This window comes from Engraulis encrasicolus, chromosome 16, assembly GCF_034702125.1.
Source record: "Engraulis encrasicolus isolate BLACKSEA-1 chromosome 16, IST_EnEncr_1.0, whole genome shotgun sequence".
In the NCBI taxonomy this organism is placed as follows: Eukaryota; Metazoa; Chordata; class Actinopteri; order Clupeiformes; family Engraulidae; genus Engraulis; species Engraulis encrasicolus.
The window spans coordinates 6,024,147-6,040,198 of record NC_085872.1 but is presented as its reverse complement, the minus strand read 5'-3'; the positions used below and the strand labels follow the sequence as shown (position 1 = coordinate 6,040,198).

Sequence of the window (16,052 nt, the reverse complement as noted above, 5' to 3'; positions counted from 1 at the left end):
GCACGCCGTACCTCCTGTGGCACACTGTAATAGACATTGAAAGTTAACTACTATAGTACTACACTACTATGACAGTGCATTGGGCCTTTAGTAATACATTACAACGTAGTCATTGTACTTCTGGTAACAGCTCATTTATGATGCTGTGTCTTAAGGGGTTAATAATATCAGCTAAGTGTAATATAATAGAATACTGTTAAGAAAACAAATTAATACACAACGAGGCCGCGACAATCAGATCAGGTTTAGAATTGACTTTCGCGAAAGGAGAGAAATTGAGATGCCTGAAAAACATGTTCCTCGCTTGGCGTCTTTAGTCTCTGTCTCTCCTTTCCACTACAGCCGTTTTTAATGAGGCACACAGGAAAGGAAAATCAAAGGGGTCACACTTGTGAGTGGAGAGAAGAGCTCCCCTATGCTTCTTATCAGCAACCTTGAATATGTATCCTCCTTGTCACATAGTTCCCTGGGGAAAACTCGAAAAAAAAAAAAAAGAGTGTAACAGTAGGCTATATAAGAAACCAAGACCAACTCAAAAGTGAATATGAAACAAAGTCTTGCTACGGATTATAATTATTTCTACAAATACCTTTTTATCTGCTTCACAAAATGTCAATACCAAGTCAGTCTGGGCAGAGACGGTTTAAATGCAGAATAGAGAATCTTTGGTCTGGGCAAGCTGTCTTTTGAATTTCAATTTCAGTTTCTCTGTGGAATGGAAGCCAATTAAAATGTGATATTTTGAGTAGCTCAATATTGGCTTAAGGTGAAGTTGCAGTCACTAGTGTTGTCAATGGTCTCGCTGGTAGCGAAACAGAGGGAAAGAGCGGTCTGAATGCTTGTTGCTTCCACAAGTAGCATACAGAGCACTATATAGCTGTGGGTTAAGCCTGGTCTCTATGATCTCTGGCAACTTGTCACTTTGGCCAGAATATAAGCTCAGACAAGCTTAAGTCGTGTTAGCAGACTACCCTTTTATCCCACACATGTTTGCACATGTAATATATCAGTTCAGTTAAATCCATTGAGAGTAACAATGGTTAAATCTCATGAAGCTGCTTCCGGTGCAAAATAGAATGTTTGAACTAAAACATTTCTGTGTTTTTCAGGTATTTGTGAACTTTGCCAAGGACCAAAGTGATGAGGACCACTCAAAAGACATTTCCAAGAGGGATGCAGTCGTGGACTTGTCCCAGCTCACTGCCTTCCTGGAGGACGATAAAGCCAAGGAGAGCTGTGTGTGACAGACATAGCGTTCTCTCATGGAATGGACTGTCAAGTGTTATTTTTTTCTACTTTTACCTTTTTTGCTTTCAGTTTTTGTAGTTTTTTAAATGATTTTCAGTCACATGTGCAGACTGAATCGAACTGGCACACAGTGCTCAATGCAAATCAATGCAAAAAGAAAGAAAGAGAATGGAAAGAAACCCACTATGTTGTTAAGCAAGGGTGAGCCTGGTGCCCCTTGCTGGACTGAAACAACAAGCGTCTGACTTGAAGCCATTTGGGCCCTCTTCCTCAGTGAAGTCCTGCTTTTGGAGGAAGACTTCGGCTTAAATGATCAGCGGTTTCCAGGATGTGTATAAATTCAACCACTGCCATCAACCAACATGTGATTCAGGGTTAAGTCGCATCTTTATACCAAGTTTATGAATTTCATATAACGAAGTTGAATTCCCAGCAGCAGCAGTCTATCAATCTAGTTCCTTTGTAATATTTTTGAGGAAAAATAATGTAACATGAATATCTCAATATTGTTATCGTCTGTTGATGTCATGTGCAGTACCAGAACAAGTTGGATGAGGATCTAACACTCCACTGAGAGGCCAATGAAGGAGCAGCCTTTTGACTGGATGTTGTAAAGGCAATGTTACTGGTTGTTCAATTTAGCCAAGATATTGCTGGAGATATGGTGCTCATTTAGACTTAGTGACTATTTAAAGCACATGTTTTCCACAATCATTTTTTAAAGCGAAGTTTCTGTTGGATGTGACAGGCCAATTAGAACATAGGCCTACTGATGCTTGATTGGCTAGCTAGATGGAGTTTTGGAATATATTGCATGCTTTATGTTGGTCACATATTATACCATATATGTGTACCAAAGCATGTACTCTGTTCTGTTCAAAGGGGTGTCATAACAACATTTTTTTTTTGCCTCAAATGCCTGTAAACTTTCAAGATCCATTTATATAACTATTTCTTGAGACTCTCAACAGAATTTCTTGATTTGTTTCTCATCATTTGTAGATTTTCAAAAAAAGGAAAAAGGTGGTCAGAATAAGGAAACTACTTCTAAGGACGTGTCAGTGTTAATCTAGCAGTAACAGTGTAGTGCCAAAATGATTAAAAGTAGATGGTAAGCAGAGAGTTTTATGTTGGCATCCTCTAAAGGTGATCAAACATGGTATTGGTGTGGCATCTCCTGTACTCTTATAATCGGTGTGAAATTGTGCTTTTTCTATCGTGCAGTACTGTACAACATGTTTCTGGTGGACTGGGCAACAAGGCTTTTTATTGTTGTTGCTACTGTGACTGATTTTCCAACTGAAACCATGTAACTAGTTAAAGCCTATTGATTTAATCCCCGGCACCACAGACACCGGTGAATGTGCCCCAAAATGACCAAAACTAAGCAAAGTGCCATCAACTGTTATGTTCTACAGATCCTTTGAAATGTGTCAAGACAACTAGATTCACAGTAGATGATTTGCAAAAAAAAGAAGAAAAAAAGCATTAGTGAATTCATCTGTCACTGTGTGGCGAGAGAATGAGTGTCATTTGGTCCAATGTTAAAGCACTTTATTGCAGTCTTTGTTGCCATGGTTTTAGCTCTGGAGTTTTTTTTCCTGCAATGTCATGACGAAGATAATTATTTTTTTCTAGCATTTTTATGAAAACCAATCAGCTCACTTTGGTCATTATTTCTTGTGTAATATCGGTTTACATTTTAAGTATTAAACATTTTATGTATGTCATTTGTGTTTTCTGTATGTATTCTCACAATAAAAGATTGAATTTTCATTCCTTGTGTATATTGTTGTGTATACAGTTTTTATTCTATTTGCAAACAGGTGATAGCTAAGTAGCCATTGTTCCATCTATTGTCACGCTTGGATATGTTCCAATGGCTTAAATGGCAGGGCAACTGGTAGAGCAAGGCGTGAACAATGCCAACATTGTAGAGTCAGTTATCATTGGCTAATAAAATGTTTGAGCTATGACTGGCGTGATAGATAAGTGTGGAATATAAAATTAACGTGATGCACATACAGAAAAAACACAGGCCTACCTGGTATCACTTTTCATAGAACAGCCAATGCTATATAGGCCTTCACACAGACTAAACTACAGCCTCTGAGATCTTAACTCAGTTGCACAAATTGTCCATAGGAGGGGTGCATTGAGCTGTTTTGTGTAACGCTTGACTTCATAGACTGGTATTGAATAATATAGCCTTGCATTTACTTTGGATATAACCTACTAATCAACAGCAACATTTTTAAGAAACCAAACATTTTGGTTAACCCCTGTGCATTCTGGTTATGATGTAGGCCTAGAATGACCTGTGTTTCTTCATCAATTCTTGTAGTAGGCCTACCTTTTCTTTAAAAAAAAAATCTGATTCAATGACTCATTTAAATGTAATGAATCAATCAATATGTAATAAATATTAACATTTAAATGTAATGAAATGTAAATGTTTTTTTTTTCCATATAGGTCATGTAATTCAATCAATTCACAATTTCCTCTTTCACTGCATTTAGGCCTCATAAGATGTTATGATCTCATAAGCATTACAAATAGACTAATGCAAAACACAATAAAACAAACAACAAAAAACAACATGGGGAAAATGTCCAGGTCTTTAGAGGTGCAAAATGGCATAATTGTGGGAAATATTCTGCTGAATAGGTTAATGCTGACCATGCCCATGGCTACTTCAGTGGTATATTCCCCTGCTATTTTCCACTGGAGGGCTTTCCAGGTGACTTCCTTTCATCCTCCAGCAAACACAATCCTTCAGAATAAATGCAGTGTAGCCTACTTTCATACAACACATGCAAAGCAAACGCAGACTATAGTCATACATAAACATTGCAAGAACATTCAAAGTGAATGTTAAAATATTCCTGTGTTGTATTACCAAGCAGACCAGGAATATAGATCAGCTGCATCTTCACCTGTCAGAACCTACCATCTAATTTCTCACCTTGGAGACTGGCGGGATGCTACAGGGACTCGGGATGGGGAGGGATAGGACGAGCAAGACTACTCGTGCTGTGTATGGAAACTGTCAGTCATTTGCACTGGCGCACACAAGCAAACTCATGGTTAAACCGAGTCAACGCAAGCACTAAAACTTGAACTAGAGCTTAAGCAACGGATGAATCTTGGACTACTGAACAGTAAAGATGAGCAGTAGAAGGAAGAAGTGCAAACGCCAGATCCTGAAATTCGGCCAGAACGTCGTCAAGTTCATCACTGGAACTCTTGCCGCAGGTAAATAACTAACTTTCATGGGGACATTGGTGAGCTTTGGAGGCTATTCATTTGCGTTTCTTTCATCTCCACAGATCCGCGTTGGTTGTTAATTTTGACAATAAGCTTATGTTACATTAAGTCGTAAAGTTTTCACTAATTATAGTATCCTACTCTGCTACACTGAATGATGAGTGTCCCTTGCGGTAAAGTAGCCTAATTCCAATGCGCGTAGGCTACTCCATGGTACTGGTAAGTGACACACAACCATTATATGTAATATTAAACTATAATATTTTGTTTCTCGTGAAATGTAACAAAGTTTGAATTGGGAGCATGTCAGGTCAGCTATAACAGGTTTTTGGTGCACACATTGTTATGCGTCTGAACGCACATGAATGAATGAAAATGCGTGCCTTTCATAGTGAAGTGAGAGTCAGATTAAACTTCAAAGCTAACAATAACGCTGAGCAAATGTTTCCTGCTTGCTCTGTGAAGCCCTTGCTATAACAGTTGGGCACACTGTAGCCTATACTGTAGCCATACATTAAATACAAATGAGGCTGAGCAGCTCAGGTGACAGTCCAGGCAGCTATAATGCTTCACAGGCACATGGTCACTGTTGACCCCATGAGTGGGGGGAGTGCATTAACTTACTGAGAGGAGACGTCCACAAGAAAGGCAGGATACATTAGAGTTTAACCTACTGTGAAAACATAAATAGTAATTTCCTCAAAGTACAATCTTTCGGTTGCGGTTGCTAATTTCACCTGGCATTAGGCCTACCTCATTATGAATAAAGCAGATCTATTAGTGATCTTTTAATGGGGGAGTTGGATGTAGATGCGCTGATAATGGCCTTTAGAAAAGTTTTAGTGAGTCTGTTTCTGTTCATTGCCATTGTTTCAGATATTATTATGGCACACCATGAACCTGGATTGTAGAAAATAATCTGTGATGTTTCTCTTCCTTGACAAATGATCCCCTGCCTGGCTTGGCTGCTGTGATGTAAACTATTTTTGATTTATTTGTCTCGTAGGCTCTGCCCTTTCCCAATATACACAACAGCTGCTGGGTCTGCTGTGCGAATGAAAGACATTCACTATGAATAGTTCCACAGTCCAACCCATTGTTTCCATTAGTTTTCATGTGTATCATCAAGTTGCGTGTAAGCCCTCCCTCTACTCCTGACATTCCAAATCCACCACTGCATGCTTAGTTAGACTAAAAATGTGTGCATTTTGAGGTCAGGCTTCATAATAATGAGAAGTGATAGTAAACAAATAGGTGATCGAGTAGGGCTGTCCTCTGTAAATGGCTGAAAAATTGAAGCATGCGACACAGGCTCTGCATCAGCCATCATGTCTGTCAGTGCTAGTTAGGATCTGTGAAATGTACACGTACGTGCTTACAAACGCACACACACACGCACACGGATAGTCGCACGCGCGCGCGCGCGCGCGCACACACACACACACACACACACACACACACACACACACACACACACACACACACACACACACACACACACACACACACACACACACACACACAGAGCAAAACAAAAGCAGTCCAGCATGCATAACCAAATTAATGAAATTTTTTTAGGGATGAATCATTTCAAGACTCAAAATTACTGTTTTTTATATGGGATATGGGAGTTCAATCACACACTAATTGGGAGAGAGTTCCTCAAATGGCTCGCTTCACAAGCCTCACTTATGTTACAGAGTTCAACAAAGCAGTTTTCATCACGGCTACCGAGTTACACTGCGCAGCGATACAGGTGATGAGACGGGCTCAATTGACAGCATACAAACACGCCACCATTCAGTCTATCGTTCCACCCCTCTGGTCCATTTTAAATCAATCATGTCTGACAAATTGTTGAATGTGTCTCTTTGTTTTTATCAGAACCACTCCCATGTAGTGAACAAAGCCCATACCTCGTGCCCTCATTTGGCTCTGAGTGATCAGATCTCAGACTGGGGAGGGATTGTGGAGGGCTGGGGGGGGTGATCAAGTGTGTGTGCCCTACGGTGAGGTAACCAGAGCTGTGAACACCTTAACCACGCTCAGGCTTTGGCCTTTGGAACTGATGCCTGACTGTCTGAAAACTGCAACACTGCTGGACAATGGCTGATCCCCTTTTGGCCGCTACAGATGGGGGGATAGGGTGACCATGAGCTGATGCCATCTGGTCCTCTAGGGGTATCTCAACCCATCTCAATCTCAACTGCATCTGAGGAAGCAAATCTGTTTACTCTGTTCTGAGAGCTGTGTTTAAATAGCATTGGCTGTAAGTGATGTTTGGATGTTTGGAGGAGGTCTGCCAGTTGGAAAGCAGTTGTACAAACTTGTCAATGCTTTATGTCTCAGGGTTACTGGATTGGACATTCACAAGAATCGCAATAGGCTACTGGATTTACTGCCATACAACATAATTAAATGCATGATGTAGAGACATTCACAGCCAATTCAGTCTAATTTTATTATTGCCTCGTAAATTGATGTCAATTTAAATATGTAACTTGAGCCACTTCTCCATGCTTGGCTTCTTCCATTAATTATTCATGTAACTACAATGTAGCCTAATGCCAATTCAAATTGTACATGAAAATTGTTGTGATTTTGGGATTTCCTTAGTAGCCCTCTGCTGCACCCGACCTTATGCTACACTAAAACTAAAGAAACATTCAATATTGCAGATTTACAGTATTTTTTTTTACAATAGTATATCTTTATAGTTTACACACAAAGAATTACAAAGCTGTGGTGCAATGGTGAGGGAGTTTGACTTCAATTCAAAGGATTGTAGGTTTGAATCCTCCCCCTTACCTCTTCCCACCCACCTTGATTAAGCCACCTGACCCCGCATTGCTCTGGGGACTGTAACCAATACCCTGCACGAAAACGTCTGTAAGTTGCTCTGGATAAAAGCATCAGCAAAGTGTAAAGTAATGTAACATTATTAGATCCAGACTAAGCTTCTGAACAGCCACCAAATGGAATGGAATTCTTCAGCACTGCGCTCGTGCAGCGCCTTGGGGGCTGTCTGTCTTCACAGAGCCCTGGAAAGTGGGACGATGGTTGAGCATGAGTTGAGCCATTTGGGTGAAACTGATTCAGTTACCTGCCCAAAAGAGGTGTGGTGGTGAATATTTAAACAAGCTCATTAAAATGGAGGAGAGAGAAGGTCTCCCTGTGGCTTGCTGTAAGACCTCCGTTACCCGGAAAAACACCTCTCTCTCTGTCTCTCTCTTGCTTCACCACCCAGACTCTAATCCTTCACACATTCTATGAACGTGAGCTTTGGGAATGATTACGTTACTCAGTTGTGAAAGTTGGGATTTCACATTCACAGCCACATGTTATGCACTTGACTGAGTTGTTATCTTCATAAAATTCTACATTTAAAAAAAACCTAATGCGAACATACAAATAATATTAATCCAAGGAAGATTTTAACTTTAGAACCTATCATTTTGTGTTTTAACTCAGTGTCTCATTTGTTCAATGTTAATTTGTCTCTGAATTAGTCCGATCTTCTTCTGGCAGTACACTGAGGTTTTTCTGAAGACACCAAAAGCCAGTCTTTGTGAAGCCCATTGTCAGTGCAGGGTAGTTCTGCAAACATATGACAGCCATCATTCTCACTGGGGTTGCTCCTCATAGTGGCCTGCTCTCCTTGTTTGTTTCTTTTAAAATGAACATCCACAAAATTGGCCCATTCTGTATTATTCATTGAAAAGACACGTGTTTGTACACTTGACGATATTTGAACCGTGTAAGCTGCAAGGGCTGTGGGTCTGTGATGCGCACAGAGAAACACACACACACACACACACACACACACACACACACACACACACACACACACACACACACACACACACACACACACACACACACACACACACACACACACACACACACACACACGCACGCACGCACACACTTCACACCTTGACCACAAACCTAGATACTTCAGGGGAGTGACAATTACATTAGACTAGTAACTTTGACACAGATGGATAGCCAGCTGGTGTTACTTTCCTATGTTGTGCTGTAAATGTTGTAATCGTAATGAGTTCTCTTCATCGTCTTGAATTGGTCAGTCTGATCTCACCAGCTCCCTCTGTTGGCCAGTGTTCTCCTCTTCAAGCGCTGCCTCTGAAGGCTTGCAGCCATTACACATGCTGTATGTTTATGTATAGGACAGAGCTCCAAGTTAACACAAGCCAACCGGCCAAATGCTGATGAAACTTCAGTTTGGCTGATGGAAAAGAAAATGTAGCCACAATGCTAGCCACTTTGACCCATTACTGAGTGTGTGTTTGGCTAGTAAGATTCATCTATGATAGCCATTTTGGCTGGTGATGAAAAGGTTAATTTTGGGCCCTGTTTATGTAGGCCTTCATACTATGTCAATGATTGGGGCTGCACAGTGTCCCTCCTTTCCAGGACATAATGTTTAGCTACATGACATTGTACAATAACTTAAATAGAAAAAATAGAAGTTTACAAATAATATTAAATCAAGGAAGGGTTTTAAGCTTTAGCTCCCATTATCCTACAGTACATTTTAACCCAGGTGGAGTTAAAAATGCATATTAGCCCCATAATGCACGCCATACCATCTGAGGCACATTGTAATAGTCATAGAAAGGTTAATTACCACAGTACTACTCTACTATGACACAACACAGGGCCTTTAGTAATGCACTACGGCTTTAGCAATGCACTAAACCATTCTGGTGTGTGTTTTAAGGGGTTAAGTATTGTGCGTATGTTGCTCTTGTTCCTGGTGTGTTTGCAGACAGTGCTGATGAAGAACAGGAGCAGGCGGCCCAGAGGCACAGGTCTGAAACTATAGATCAGCTGCTGGCTGAGACACACTTCACCAAGAAGGAGCTGCAGATCCTCTACAGAGGCTTCAAAAATGTACTCCATTGCCTCTATATCTCCCTCTTCATCTCACTCTCTTTCTCTTTCCATCCCCCTCTCTCCTACCTTCTTTCCGTGTCTCTCTTGCTCTTGTCTGTCTGTGATTTTGTTCTATTTGTTCTGTTTGTCTGCTCCCTCTGGTTTGGTTCTGCTGTCGATGTCATGCTAGTGTATACAGTAGATGCTACTCCTTTCCTTAGTCTAGCAGTGTATACAATGACCTTCTTGTTTTTGTCTTATAGGAATGCCCAACTGGTCTTGTTAATGAAGAAACCTTCAAAAACATTTATGCAAACTTTTTTCCACATGGAGGTTGCTATGTTATATTATATTATATTGTATTGTATTATATTATATTATATTATATTATATTATATTATATTATATTATATTATATTATATTATATTATATTATATTATATTATATTATATTATATTATATTATATTATATTATATTATATTATATTATATTATATTATATTATATTATATTGCAACATTTACATATGTGACATTTAATCTCTTTCAGATTCATCAAATTATGCACGTTTTCTCTTCAAAGCATTTGACAGACACCAAACTGGCTCTGTCACTTTTGAGGTGAGAATGCACACAGAAGCAAATGCACACACATAGTGTTCTCAGCTGTTTTTAAGAAGAGGCCAAGGCCCTGCTGTGGCCTAGCGATGTGGCCCTGGGTTGATGCGCTGGCGACACGGGTTCGGTTATGGCTTGGGTCGTTTGCCGATCCTTCCCCGTCTCTCTCTCCCCACTCATTTCCTGTCTCTCCTCCAATGTCCTGTCAAAACAAAGTTATAGAAAGCCCAAAATACAAAAGAAGAAGAACAAGCCAAAAACAGTAGATATGTTTTTACATTGTATTGGCTTTTGTACTTTTGATCTCTAGACTGAATGGGTTGCACATGACCCTTGCATGTCATTTTGAATATTATTTCATGCAACTGGCTTATCATAATACACGTAATGGAATGTCTGAAGCACCAGTTGTCCATGAGTAGGCTGAATAACTGGTCTTTGTTTTGGCTACAGGACTTCAGTTTAGGTCTCTCCGCATTGCTGCGAGGACCGGTTGAAGAAAAACTGACGTGGGTGTTCAACTTATATGACATTAATAAAGATGGAAACATAACAAAAGAGGTTTGTTTTTTTGGCTTGAATTGTGGGTCAAGTGATTTTCAATCAGCTCATGATGAAGTCCATTTCCAGCTGCCTCCTCAGGCTCAAATTAGATTGTTAGATGAGTTAGCTGATATGCAGGGCCGCTAACAGGTTTTGCTGGGCTCAGGGCAAAGTCATCTGAAAGGGCCCCCTATGTAATGAAAACCCAATTCTGGGGCCCCTCCCTCCCTGGGCCCAGGACAACAGTCCCCTTTGTTCCCCCTTTTCAGCTTCCCTGCTGACATGCATTGTGATTATACTTGTATGAACAATGTAAACAGCTTCTACATACTGTGCTAACTACATCTTAGAACACAAAAGAAAGCAATCCTTAACCCCTTAGCACTGAGCCTGTTACAACCTTACAGTCACCAAAAATGTAATGGTTATGTCTTAATCTGTTACTTAAGACTCTCGGTAATGTCATTGCAGTGTTGTTGTGATGTAGTTGAGTATTTTCAGCAAATAGTGAATAGGGCCGCTGCCGACCCCATCTGCAGTAAGAGGCTACATCATTGAAAACTATGTGTTGGCGTTCCAGGAAATGCTGGACATTATGAAAGCGATTTATGACATGATGGGAAACTCAATACAGCCGAGAATGTCAGAGGACGTACCAAGGCAGCACACAGACCTTTTCTTTCAGGTAATTTCATTGTGCTGTCTGACAGTCTGTCCTTGGGTGGACCCATTCATTTAAATTCAGGTTCCATGCCCAATAGTCACCATGTGATATGCTGAACATTAACCAATATTTTATCAGTCTCACTTTCCTTTTTTTGTTTTTTGTTTTTTGTTATCCAGAAAATGGATAAAAACCAAGATGGTGTGATCACCATTGATGAATTTATTGAATGTTGCCAAAAGGTAAGCTGGTATTCTTGTTTTAATTGTATGGTATCCATCTAGCAGACAGTGTTGTCCCCTTGGAATGATTCATTTTCCTCTTTCAGGAAGAAAACATAGTGAAATCTATGTACATCTTTGAAAACGCCATCTGAGACAAACCCGTTCAAAAACCTACATAAGCCACTCAGTGCCTGTCATCTCTACTTCATCCCAGCCCTCGTGGCTCCTCTCTCATTGGAAAGCTTTTCATTTACAAAAAAAAGTGAACAGCAGGGTAGATTGTGTCATGTCATGAATTCTCAGATTATAAGGCTATACACAGAACTAAAATAAAATATACACGTTATGTTGAAGTACGTACAATAAAAAATAGGTAAAATATAGTCCTAGAGAAGTGTAAGAATGCTTTGACTTTGTATTGCCTCAAAGCGGGGAAGATAAATGTTGGATTTGATTTTGTAATGTATTTTTGATTTTGAGTGATCAGAAATCAGTCAAATTAAGCATTGTAATAAGGTTAGATTGGGTGTTAACATTATCCCTTTTAACGAAATGGCGCTCCCTTTTGGCAAGAACAATATACTTGTATTTGAATGACACGGGATATCACAAAAGTCTGACGTTCCAATGACATATCACAGCATACCTCTGACTAGCCCAATTTACTGTACCATTTCCAGGTGTTTTATGTAGAGGTTTTGTTATGGGCTGGAATGATTTATGGGCTTTTTGTTATGGGCTGGATTTACCATACCCTTGCACAGTGGTTCTCAGCTACCTTTTTTGAAGAAATGTCCCTCTGACCTCATCATAAGCATGCCAACAACCCCACCCAACAACAATTGGTTGAATTTTTTTAAAATATTACAGTATAATACTAATTAAATTGTAATATTTTTCTTCATGCTATTGTTAATCATGCTGTATGATTATTATGCAGCTTTTTAGAATGATGTGAGGGCTTCCATTCACTTTGACTGGGCCCTCCAAACAATGACCCCCAAGGACTCTCTAACGTCCCCTAGGGGGCTCTATAGAGCCCCTGTTGAGAAACTCTACCCTAGCACCAGAAGTGATAATTGAGCGTTAGCTCATGGATAGATACAGTAAGAACAGGTTAATTTAGTAGTTAATTCAACAGTGCAGGCCAAGGTGCCTAAAACACAAAGGTAAAGTGTTACATTGTGTTATTCAGTATAGGTGTTCCACCTTTCATAAAAGCCAGGGAAAGAAATAGTGCTATGACTTGTGTGTAAAAAATTGTATGCACTTCCTCAGTGCTACAGATACAGTAGTCTCATGTAGGTAGGGTGAGATTTGTTTAAAAACCAGAAGGGGGATATATTTCAGATATTAAACAATATCAATTCAATGAAATTATAACCACAATTAATCATGTGGAAGAAGTGGAGATACCCCATTTACCCCATTTAGTAGACAGTTGCTGTGATATTATTCTAGCCTCAGGAGGCATGGAGCATGGGTCAAAATGTACCTCGGGTAACTTGTCCACGGGTGAGACATCCCTCTGTAATGTAAAGTGTAATGTAGTGTAAATATGTGTTACCTTGAGTTTCAGGGATAGCTTCGAACCCCTAGTTTACAGGTATGAACATGGGTGTAACGAGTAACTGATTGATATTTAAGAGTATTATTTTGCTGCATATACAGTAATTCAGGGTGGATCCCAGATCTGTATATCAAATGCTTACGCTTCACTGTGATTCCTGATAGAGCCTGCAGCACCACCTGCAGGCCAAAAAAGTGAAAGCAATAGCTGACCAATAAATAAGAGTGGATGTTATAAAGCTGCACTGTGTAGGGTGGTGGCCACTGGCCAGAGTAGGTATTGCCCCTACGCTGCTCATTTTAAACTAGGCCTATGCATCCTATTGGCAAATTTGATCTTCTCATGAATAATTACTAAATAATAAACTAATATTTACTAGTATGATAAAAGTAGGCCTACATTAAGTTTTGCAGCCAAAATGGAGAATGGACAATGGTCAAGATCCCCCTTTTTATGTACGAAAAGTGCAATTTTCCCAGTCATAATGAGTAATTAAAATTTGGTGATGGTAGTAAGTATTCATGAAAAGGGTAATTTTTGAGAATTCTGGAAATAAACTACTAAAAATACTACAGTGCACCTTTAAGCGGACTGAAATTTTACCAGAGCTGTAGGCTCCCCATTCACGTTAAACCATTATATGGGCTGATTTTGCATAAAATATATGCTTAGGAGGAGGCAAACTGAAATAGTGCTGTTCTACAACAAAACAAACATTAGGGTACACACTTTGTTGTGGATACACTTCTCACTGATGTGCCATTGACTGCTGTACAGGAGTTAAGGTACATATTTCAAATACAAAAGTACAAACAATGATTTGTGAACAGTTTCAGTCTCCATCGCACGTGTAAGTTATTGTGTTTAAAGTCCATAATTTCTGTGTTCTGAATATATTCGACATCGTCTTGCATAGTGTTATCAGAGCAAGATTGGACGTACCCTGTCTTCGGTCTTTATCACCGCTGTCCACAAATGCACAATTACATAGTGGCTGCAACCAGGTATTCTTATATTGTTTTTGCGGTTCAGTTCCTTATGTATTTCATTTGTCTAATGATTACATGAATCCACTGTAATGTATTTAGTCATAATGACAAATTATTATCTATAAATTTTAATTTTACTGAATACGCGTCTAAGAAAATGTGTCTTTCTTGTCTTGAATGGCTTTCCTAAGTGTGTGTGTGTGTGTCTCTCTCTCTGTGTGTGTGTGTGTGTGTGTGTGTGCGTGTGTGTGTGTGTGTCTCTGTGTGTGTGTGTGTGTGTGTGTGTGTGCGTGTGCGTGTGCGTGTGCGTGTGCGTGTGTGTTGCGTGTGTTTGCAGTCACTCGAAGGCTACAATGATATAGCATTTCTAGAAAAAGTAGACATGCCTCAGGGCATCCATCAAAATTCATCTATTAGAAAATATTACAACTATAATGCCAGACAGGAAACCCTAGCCAGGGGGAGGCCTTTAACTAAAAGTGTTTCCATTTCACAATCAGTGTGGGGCGTCCAAAAAACATATAAACAGACCAAACGGACCATGGTTAGCATAGAAACACATGTAAACCAATGTTTATAACACCCAACTATTCCGTAAAATATGAAAAATGGTTCAAAACTATACTCTTCCAATAAGTTTGAGAGTAGATTGGAATGCCTCACACCCTCCCGCTCGCCTGCCCAACGCCTCGTCCTCATGCATAGATTGTCACCTATTTCTAGTTTTTTTAATAAGAAAAATACCATAAGAAATTCAGAATACATTTAAATATTAAAGAAAAATGTTTTTCAAAGGTAAACATGGTACGTTTTGGTCCGTTTCGGTCCGTATGGTCTGGTTTTGTGGGGCTCTCCAATTGGTGATGTACTTTTTTTTTAGACCAGGGGGGCATATTTATTTGTGATAGGACAGTGACAGAGGGACAGGAAACGAGTGGGGAGAGAGAGACGGGCAAGGACTGGCAAATGACTCAGGTTGGAACCAAACCTTGTCACCGGCGTAGTAACCTAGTGCACTACCATTAGGCCATGGTAAGGTCTGAAATTGTCCAAAAGTGATGATGTACACCCTTTCATTGATTAGAAGTGTATTTGTATGGCCCAAGTACTGCAGATGGAATTGATGGCACAACTTGACAAGAATAAGAAAAGCACACCAACCCTCACTTTGCAATGGATGTTATTTTGGAGGTCAGCCACAGGCCACAATGAATGGTGATGTTGGCAAAGGCAAAGTTGTGTTAGCCTAGTCTATTGTCCACATTGTTGGTGTGAAAGAAAAGTTATGATTACCGTGAACTTTTAGGCCTGAGTGCAGTGTGCAATGTCTGGTGAAAGGTTTAATTTGTTGGTATAGACAGTGTTACATCACACTCATGTGCACATAATAATGCAGTCCCTGGTGGGGCCAAGTTACACATCTTAGGTAATGCAGCGCTGGATTACATTTTTCAAAGCAACATACTGTTATTCTAAATCATTATCCATGAATACTTTCACCTTGGAATCCAAGGCTTTTCTTGTTTGTACAGTAAATACAGTGTATTCCAGTCAATTCAAGCACACCACGTTTCAGAGTGATTTAGTGATCCCTACGTAAGGTAAGGTAACTTTATTGATACCCGAAGATAGATTTGTTTGCAGGGAGGAAAATTTGTAGGAGCTTACAACAGCACCACACAATACAGACATAGTGGGACAAGACAACAGACTGGAAAATAACAAAACAAAACATTGACAAACATACAAAACAAATGCTCCAGGTAGGGTAAGCAATAAAATAGTTTTATACATAAATAAATAGACCTAGATGGGGGATGGGAAATCATGTCCCATTTAGGGCCTAAATAGCTGAGGGGACAAAACTACATTTATACCTTTTAGTTTTGCACACAGACATTTTAAACCTATGACCAGAAGGAAGATACTGGAATTTGCTGTATAGTGAAAGAGATGTGTATCATCTAAGATGGACTCAGCTAGTATCTGTAGCTGCTCTTTAAAGAAGCATTCTAAGTTTAGTTGTTTTTTT

General features: G+C 39.7%; 2 protein-coding genes across 3 annotated transcripts in view; both read left to right on the top strand.

The window, feature by feature from the left end:
- abca1a (ATP-binding cassette, sub-family A (ABC1), member 1A) overlaps nt 1-3,024 on the top strand; it is a 34,802-nt gene extending 31,778 nt beyond the window's left edge. For both annotated transcript variants that reach the window (XM_063218421.1, XM_063218420.1), the window contains exon 48: nt 1,110-3,024. In XM_063218421.1, coding sequence (XP_063074491.1) covers nt 1,110-1,244 — 135 coding nt within the window. In that variant the 3' untranslated portion in view covers nt 1,245-3,024. The remainder of the gene's footprint in view (nt 1-1,109) is intronic.
- Nucleotides 3,025-4,296: 1,272 nt separating this feature from the next.
- LOC134466235 (Kv channel-interacting protein 4-like) lies at nt 4,297-14,057 on the top strand. The gene is made up of 8 exons (XM_063220130.1): nt 4,297-4,504; nt 9,306-9,430; nt 9,676-9,745; nt 9,963-10,033; nt 10,484-10,591; nt 11,154-11,258; nt 11,417-11,479; nt 11,566-14,057. The coding sequence occupies exons 1-8, from the start codon at nt 4,417-4,419 to the stop codon at nt 11,611-11,613; spliced, it is 678 nt and encodes a 225-aa protein (XP_063076200.1). The 5' UTR covers nt 4,297-4,416; the 3' UTR covers nt 11,614-14,057.
- The last annotated feature ends 1,995 nt before the right edge of the window (nt 14,058-16,052 follow it).

Coding starts and splice junctions, on each gene's coding strand:
- LOC134466235 (XM_063220130.1), top strand. CDS start 4,417: ATGAGCAGTAGAAGGAAGAAGTGCAAACGCCAGATCCTGAAATTCGGC. Junction 4,505..9,305: donor CACTGGAACTCTTGCCGCAG/GTAAATAACTAA, acceptor GTGTGTTTGCAG/ACAGTGCTGATGAAGAACAG. Junction 11,259..11,416: donor ACACAGACCTTTTCTTTCAG/GTAATTTCATTG, acceptor TTTGTTATCCAG/AAAATGGATAAAAACCAAGA.